Genomic DNA, 8816 nt, shown 5'->3' with positions numbered 1-8816 from the left:
TTTCTGACAGACAGCCTGTGTCAACCTGTCTTTCTGACAGACAGCCTGTGTCAACCTGCCTTCCTGGCAGACAGCCTGTGTCAACCTGCCTTCCTGACTGTGTTAAGCTACCTTCCTGACTGACTGTGTTAACCTGCCTTCCTGACAGCCTGTGTTAACCTACCTTCCTGACAGACAGCCTGTGTTAACCTACCTTCCTGACAGACAGCCTGTGTTAACCTACCTTCCTGTCAGACAGCCTGTGTTAACCTGCCTTCCTGACTGTCAGACAGTCTGTGTTAACCTGCCTTCCTGACAGACAGTCTGTGTTAACCTGCCTTCCTGACAGACAGCCTGTGTTAACCTGCCTTCCTGACAGACAGCCTGTGTTAACCTGCCTTCCTGACAGACAGCCTGTGTTAACCTGCCTTCCTGACAGACAGCCTGTGTTAACCTGCCTTCCTGACAGACAGCCTGTGTTAACCTGCCTTCCTGACAGACAGCCTGTGTTAACCTGCCTTCCTGACAGACAGCCTGTGTTAACCTGCCTTCCTGACAGACAGCCTGTGTTAACCTGCCTTCCTGACAGACAGCCTGTGTTAACCTGCCTTCCTGACAGACAGCCTGTGTTAACCTGCCTTCCTGACAGACAGCCTGTGTTAACCTGCCTTCCTGACAGACAGCCTGTGTTAACCTGCCTTCCTGACAGACAGCCTGTGTTAACCTGCCTTCCTGACAGACAGCCAGTGTTAACCTGCCTTCCTGACAGACAGCCAGTGTTAACCTGCCTTCCTGACAGACAGCCTGTGTTAACCTGCCTTCCTGACAGACAGCCTGTGTTAACCTGCCTTCCTGACAGACAGCCTGTGTTAACCTGCCTTCCTGACAGACAGCCTGTGTTAACCTGCCTTCCTGACAGACAGCCTGTGTTAACCTGCCTTCCTGACAGACAGCCTGTGTTAACCTGCCTTCCTGACAGACAGCCTGTGTTAACCTGCCTTCCTGACAGACAGCCTGTGTTAACCTGCCTTCCTGACAGACAGCCTGTGTTAACCTGCCTTCCTGACAGACAGCCTGTGTTAACCTGCCTTCCTGACAGACAGCCTGTGTTAACCTGCCTTCCTGACAGACAGCCTGTGTTAACCTGCCTTCCTGACAGACAGCCTGTGTTAACCTGCCTTCCTGACAGACAGCCTGTGTTAACCTGCCTTCCTGACAGACAGCCTGTGTTAACCTGCCTTCCTGACAGACAGCCAGTGTTAACCTGCCTTCCTGACAGACAGCCTGTGTTAACCTGCCTTCCTGACAGACAGCCTGTGTTAACCTGCCTTCCTGACAGACAGCCTGTGTTAACCTGCCTTCCTGACAGACAGCCTGTGTTAACCTGCCTTCCTGACAGACAGCCTGTGTTAACCTGCCTTCCTGACAGACAGCCTGTGTTAACCTGCCTTCCTGACAGACAGCCTGTGTTAACCTGCCTTCCTGACAGACAGCCTGTGTTAACCTGCCTTCCTGACAGACAGCCTGTGTTAACCTGCCTTCCTGACAGACAGCCTGTGTTAACCTGCCTTCCTGACAGACAGCCTGTGTTAACCTGCCTTCCTGACAGACAGCCTGTGTTAACCTGCCTTCCTGACAGACAGCCTGTGTTAACCTGCCTTCCTGACAGACAGCCTGTGTTAACCTGCCTTCCTGACAGACAGCCTGTGTTAACCTGCCTTCCTGACAGACAGCCTGTGTTAACCTGCCTTCCTGACAGACAGCCAGTGTTAACCTGCCTTCCTGACAGACAGCCTGTGTTAACCTGCCTTCCTGACAGACAGCCTGTGTTAACCTGCCTTCCTGACAGACAGCCTGTGTTAACCTGCCTTCCTGACAGACAGCCTGTGTTAACCTGCCTTCCTGACAGACAGCCTGTGTTAACCTGCCTTCCTGACAGACAGCCTGTGTTAACCTGCCTTCCTGACAGACAGCCTGTGTTAACCTGCCTTCCTGACAGACAGCCTGTGTTAACCTGCCTTCCTGACAGACAGCCTGTGTTAACCTGCCTTCCTGACAGACAGCCTGTGTTAACCTGCCTTCCTGACAGACAGCCTGTGTTAACCTGCCTTCCTGACAGACAGCCTGTGTTAACCTGCCTTCCTGACAGACAGCCTGTGTTAACCTGCCTTCCTGACAGACAGCCTGTGTTAACCTGCCTTCCTGACAGACAGCCTGTGTTAACCTGCCTTCCTGACAGACAGCCTGTGTTAACCTGCCTTCCTGACAGACAGCCTGTGTTAACCTGCCTTCCTGACAGACAGCCTGTGTTAACCTGCCTTCCTGACAGACAGCCTGTGTTAACCTGCCTTCCTGACAGACAGCCTGTGTTAACCTGCCTTCCTGACAGACAGCCTGTGTTAACCTGCCTTCCTGACAGACAGCCTGTGTTAACCTGCCTTCCTGACAGACAGCCTGTGTTAACCTGCCTTCCTGACAGACAGCCTGTGTTAACCTGCCTTCCTGACAGACAGCCTGTGTTAACCTGCCTTCCTGACAGACAGCCTGTGTTAACCTGCCTTCCTGACAGACAGCCTGTGTTAACCTGCCTTCCTGACAGACAGCCTGTGTTAACCTGCCTTCCTGACAGACAGCCTGTGTTAACCTGCCTTCCTGACAGACAGCCTGTGTTAACCTGCCTTCCTGACAGACAGCCTGTGTTAACCTGCCTTCCTGACAGACAGCCTGTGTTAACCTGCCTTCCTGACAGACAGCCTGTGTTAACCTGCCTTCCTGACAGACAGCCTGTGTTAACCTGCCTTCCTGACAGACAGCCTGTGTTAACCTGCCTTCCTGACAGACAGCCTGTGTTAACCTGCCTTCCTGACAGAAGCCTGGTTAACACAGGCTGTCTGTCAGGAAGGCAGGTTAACACAGGCTGTCTGTCAGGAAGGCAGGTTAACACAGGCTGTCTGTCAGGAAGGCAGGTTAACACAGGCTGTCTGTCAGGAAGGCAGGTTAACACAGGCTGTCTGTCAGGAAGGCAGGTTAACACAGGCTGTCTGTCAGGAAGGCAGGTTAACACAGGCTGTCTGTCAGGAAGGCAGGTTAACACAGGCTGTCTGTCAGGAAGGCAGGTTAACACAGGCTGTCTGTCAGGAAGGCAGGTTAACACAGGCTGTCTGTCAGGAAGGCAGGTTAACACAGGCTGTCTGTCAGGAAGGCAGGTTAACACAGGCTGTCTGTCAGGAAGGCAGGTTAACACAGGCTGTCTGTCAGGAAGGCAGGTTAACACAGACTGTCTGACAGTCAGGAAGGCAGGTTAACACAGGCTGTCTGACAGGAAGGTAGGTTAACACAGGCTGTCTGTCAGGAAGGTAGGTTAACACAGGCTGTCAGGAAGGCAGGTTAACACAGTCAGTCAGGAAGGTAGCTTAACACAGTCAGGAAGGCAGGTTGACACAGGCTGTCTGCCAGGAAGGCAGGTTGACACAGGCTGTCTGTCAGAAAGACAGGTTGACACAGGCTGTCTGTCAGAAAGACAGGTTAACACAGGCTGTCTGTCTGTCAGGAGAGCCTTCATTGTTCTGATAGTTGTATGTCTTTGCGTCACAGTGACACAGAGAGCGTGCTCGGTGAACGGTCATCTGACCCCTGAAGGAGCTAAGTGGGACGAGGACTGCAACACCTGTCAGTGTTTTAATGGGAAGGTGTCGTGTACCAGGGTACGTACCAACTAACTCTTACCTTTCATCCAACTGGGTTTTCTCTCAAACAACCTTGCCTGGTGCAATGGAACCAATGGAATAGTCACAAAAGTGCAACCTGCCTATCTGACATCAAATAAATACTACTTGAACCCAGGTAGGGTTCTGAGTCTTTTTGTCTGGATCTCTGATTGGGTATTTTGTCCTCGCTGTGTTCCAGATGTGGTGTGGTCCTGAGTCGTGCCGGGTCAGCGGTGGGGTCAAAGGTCGAGGGGGCGGGGCCGGGTGTCGGTCTGGTCAGAGCTGTGTACCAATCAGGGAGGAGCAGTGTTTTGTCCGGCCGTGTCTGAATCTTGGGGAGTGCCACCCCTCCTCCCCACCAACCACCAAATGTCACCCCAGCTCCGGTTACCACGACAACAGCTGCTCCAACATCACGTTTACGTTCACCAAAGAGACCATGCCCAGGGTGAGAGTCACAGTCCTTCTCCCTCCTCTTCTACTGTTCAACTCAAACCCCTATTCCATATAGTGCACTACGCTGTCTCTTACCTGTCCTCCTCCACCCAGCTGCTCAGCCCTCCTCTCTCAGCCCCCCTCTCTCAGTCCGCCTCTCCCAGCCCTCCTCTCTCAGCCCTCCTCTCTCAGCCCCCCTCTCTCAGCCCCCCTCTCTCAGCCCTCCTCTCTCAGCCCCCCTCTCTCAGCCCTCCTCTCTCAGTCCTCCTCTCCCAGCCCTCCTCTCTCAGCCCTCCTCTCAGCCCCCCTCTCTCAGCCCTCCTCTCTCAGCCCCCCTCTCTCAGCCCTCCTCTCCTCTCTAGCCCTCCTCTCTCAGCCCCCCTCTCAGCCCTCCTCTCTAGCCCTCCTCTCTCAGCCCTCCTCTCAGCTCCTCAGCTCCCTCCTCTCTCAGCCCCCCAGGTCCTCCTCCTCAGCCCCCCTCTCCCAGCCCTCCTCTCTCAGCCCTCCTCTCTCAGCCCCCCTCTCTCAGCCCTCCTCTCTCAGCCCCCCTCTCTCAGTCCTCCTCTCTCCTCAGCCCCCCTCTCTCAGCCCTCCTCTCTCCTCAGCCCTCCTCTCTGCAGCCCTCCTCTCCCAGCCCTCCTCCTCAGCCCTCCTCTCTCAGCCCTCCTCTCCCAGCCCTCCTCTCCCAGCCCTCCTCTCTCAGCCCTCCTCTCTCAGCCCTCCTCTCAGCCCCCCTCTCTCAGTCCTCCTCTCTCTCAGCCCCCCTCTCCCAGCCCTCCTCTCTCAGCCCTCCTCTCTCAGCCCCCCTCTCTCAGCCCTCCTCTCTCAGCCCCCCTCTCTCAGTCCTCCTCTCTCAGCCCCCCTCTCTCAGCCCTCCTCTCTCAGCCCTCCTCTCAGCCCTCCTCTCTCAGCCCTCCTCTCCCCAGCCCTCCTCTCTCTAGCCCTCCTCTCTCAGCCCTCCTCTCCCAGCCCTCCTCTCTCAGCCCTCCTCTCTCAGCCCTCCTCTCAGCCCCCCTCTCTCAGCCCTCCTCTCCCAGCCCTCCTCTCTGCAGCCCTCCTCTCCCAGCCCTCCTCTCTCAGCCCTCCTCTCTCAGCCCTCCTCTCAGCCCTCCTCTCTCAGCCCCCTCTTCTCAGCCCTCCTCTCTCAGCCCTCCTCTCCCAGCCCTCCTCTCTCAGCCCTCCTCTCTCAGCCCTCCTCTCTCAGCCCTCCTCTCTCAGCCCTCCTCTCCCAGCCCTCCTCTCTCAGCCCCCCTCTCTCAGCCCCCCCCTCTCTCAGCCCTCCTCTCTCAGCCCTCCTCTCCCAGCCCTCCTCTCCCAGCCCAGCTCCCCTCTCCAGCCCCCCCCTCTCTCAGCCCTCCTCTCTCAGCCCCCCTCTCTCAGCCCTCCTCTCCCAGCCCTCCTCTCTCAGCCCTCCTCTCCCAGCCCTCCTCTCTCAGCCCTCCTCTCTCTCTAGCCCTCCTCTCCCAGCCCTCCTCCTCTCAGCCCTCCTCTCCCAGCCCTCCTCTCTCAGCCCCCCTCTCTCTAGCCCTCCTCTCAGCCTCAGCCTCTCTCCAGCTCTCTCAGCCCCCCTCTCTCAGCCCTCCTCTCTCAGCCCTCAGCCCTCTGCCCTGCTCCTCTGTCACTCTCTAACTCAACATGGCTGAGTTTACACAGGCAGCCCAATTCTGATCTTTTGACCAAATATCAGCAGAAGAGACATGATCTGATTGGTCAAGACAAAAAGAGTGGAAAAATATCAAAATTAGACTGCCTGTGTAAACGCAGCCAACTGTGACAGACCGGGTTCTGAACAAACATACACCTCGCTCTGAGCTAAACCAGCTACTCATCCCAAACCTCGCTCTGAGTTAAACCAGCACTCTATCCCAAACCTCGCTCTGAGCTCAACCAGCAACTCATCCCAAACCTCGCTCTGAGCTAAACCAGCTACTCATCCCAAACCTCGCTCTGAGCTAAACCAGCTACTCATCCCAAACCTCGCTCTGAGCTAAACCAGCAACTCATCCCAAACCTCGCTCTGAGCTAAACCAGCAACTCATCCCAAACCTCGCTCTGAGCTAAACCAGCTACTCATCCCAAACCTCGCTCTGAGCTAAACCAGCTACTCATCCCAAACCTCGCTCTGAGCTAAACCAGCTACTCATCCCAAACCTCGCTCTGAGCTAAACCAGCAACTCATCCCAAACCTCGCTCTGAGCTAAACCAGCAACTCATCCCAAACCTCGCTCTGAGCTAAACCAGCTACTCATCCCAAACCTCGCTCTGAGCTAAACCAGCAACTCATCCCAAACCTCGCTCTGAGCTAAACCAGCTACTCATCCCAAACCTCGCTCTGAGCTAAACCAGCTACTCATCCCAAACCTCGCTCTGAGCTAAACCAGCTACTCATCCCAAACCTCGCTCTGAGCTAAACCAGCTACTCATCCCAAACCTCGCTCTGAGCTAAACCAGCTACTCATCCCAAACCTCGCTCTGAGCTAAACCAGCAACTCATCCCAAACCTCGCTCTGAGCTAAACCAGCAACTCATCCCAAACCTCGCTCTGAGCTAAACCAGCTACTCATCCCAAACCTCGCTCTGAGCTAAACCAGCTACTCATCCCAAACCTCGCTCTGAGCTAAACCAGCTACTCATCCCAAACCTCGCTCTGAGCTAAACCAGCTACTCATCCCAAACCTCGCTCTGAGCTAAACCAGCTACTCATCCCAAACCTCGCTCTGAGCTAAACCAGCTACTCATCCCAAACCTCGCTCTGAGCTAGACCAGCTACTCATCCCAAACCTCGCTCTGAGCTAAACCAGCTACTCATCCCAAACCTCGCTCTGAGCTAAACCAGCAACTCATCCCAAACCTCGCTCTGAGCTAAACCAGCTACTCATCCCAAACCTCGCTCTGAGCTAAACCAGCTACTCATCCCAAACCTCGCTCTGAGCTAAACCAGCAACTCATCCCAAACCTCGCTCTGAGCTAAACCAGCAACTCATCCCAAACCTCGCTCTGAGCTAAACCAGCAACTCATCCCAAACCTCGCTCTGAGCTAAACCAGCTACTCATCCCAAACCTCGCTCTGAGCTAAACCAGCTACTCATCCCAAACCTCGCTCTGAGCTAAACCAGCTACTCATCCCAAACCTCGCTCTGAGCTAAACCAGCAACTCATCCCAAACCTCGCTCTGAGCTAAACCAGCAACTCATCCCAAACCTCGCTCTGAGCTAAACCAGCAACTCATCCCAAACCTCGCTCTGAGCTAAACCAGCTACTCATCCCAAACCTCGCTCTGAGCTAAACCAGCTACTCATCCCAAACCTCGCTCTGAGCTAAACCAGCTACTCATCCCAAACCTCGCTCTGAGCTAAACCAGCAACTCATCCCAAACCTCGCTCTGAGCTAAACCAGCAACTCATCCCAAACCTCGCTCTGAGCTAAACCAGCTACTCATCCCAAACCGGTTAGGGAAAGTTTTCCACTCTAACTTTCTCTTGAAGGTTCAGTCAGTTTCCGTTATAGGAATCCAAAAAGGGGACTTTCTTCATTTGTGTCCCTGTGCTGTTTCCATCCAAATCAGATCACATTTTATTTGTCACATGCGTTGTGAACAGCAGGTGTAGTGTAACAGTGAAATGATTCCTTCCCAACAACGCAGAGAGAAAAATATAGAACAATTATAACACAGGGAATAAATACACAATGAGTAACGATAAGTAGTAACTATATACACGGTGTACCAGTACAGAATCGATGTGCAGGGGTACGAGGTCATTGAGGTAGATACTGTACATAGACAGTGCATTTGGAAAGTATTCAGACCCCTTGACTTTTTCCACATTTTATGTTACAGCCTTTTTCTAAAATGGATTAAATCTATACACAATACCCCATAATGACATCACAATACCCCATAATGACATCACAATACCCCATAATGACATCACAATACCCCATAATGACATCACAATACCCCATAATGACATCACAATACCCCATAATGACAAAGCAAAAACTGTTTTTTAGACATATCACATAAGTATTCAGACCCTTTACTCAGTACTTTTTTGAAGCACCTTTGGCAGCGATTACAGCCTCCAGTCTTCTTGGGTATGACGCTACAAGCTTGGCACACCTGTATTTGGGGTGTTTCTCCCATTCTTCTCCGCCGATCCTCTCAAGCTCTGTCAGGTTGGATGGGAGCATCCCTGCACAGCTATTTTAAGGTCTCTCCAGAAATGTTCGATCAGGTTCAAGTCCTGGCTCTGGCTGGGCCACTCAAGGACATGCAGAGACTTGTCCCGAAGACACTCCTGCGTTGTCTTGGCTGTGTGCTTTGGGTCGTTGTCCTTTTGGAAGGTGAACCTTCGCCCCAGTCTGAGGTCCTGTGTGCTCTGGAGCAGGATTTTAATCAAGGATCTCTCTGTACTTTGGTCCGTTCATCTTTCCCTCGATCCTGACTAGTCCTCCAGTCCCTGCCACTGAAAAACATCCCCACAACATGATGCTGCCACCACCACCATGCTTCACCATAGGGATGCCACCACCACCATGCTTCACCTGTCTGAATGGTGCCAGGTTCCCTCTGCTAAACCACTCGTAGAGGACGAGGAGAGACTGTCTGAAGCGAAAGCTGTCACGCTTGTTAGGCAACTGCAGAGTGATGACGCTTTGTGTGTTGACGGAGTCGCCAGCGGTCCTGTTAGATTC

The 8816-nt window shown here is 53.7% G+C and overlaps 1 protein-coding gene across 1 annotated transcript in view; it reads left to right on the top strand.

Moving 5' to 3' along the window:
- Positions 1-3547: 3547 nt before the first annotated feature.
- The window catches only part of LOC139569902 (protein jagged-1b-like), a 31468-nt gene continuing 26199 nt past the window's right edge, over positions 3548-8816 (top strand). Inside the window, exons 1-2 of the mRNA XM_071391226.1 lie at positions 3548-3683; positions 3886-4134. Of these exons, the coding sequence (XP_071247327.1) occupies positions 3886-4134 (249 nt within the window). The 5' untranslated portion in view covers positions 3548-3683. The remainder of the gene's footprint in view (positions 3684-3885; positions 4135-8816) is intronic.

Source organism: Salvelinus alpinus, chromosome 3 (genome assembly GCF_045679555.1).
Source record: "Salvelinus alpinus chromosome 3, SLU_Salpinus.1, whole genome shotgun sequence".
Classification (NCBI taxonomy): Eukaryota; Metazoa; Chordata; class Actinopteri; order Salmoniformes; family Salmonidae; genus Salvelinus; species Salvelinus alpinus.
Note: the sequence above shows the minus strand (reverse complement) of the source record. Positions and strands in the feature narration are given on the sequence as shown.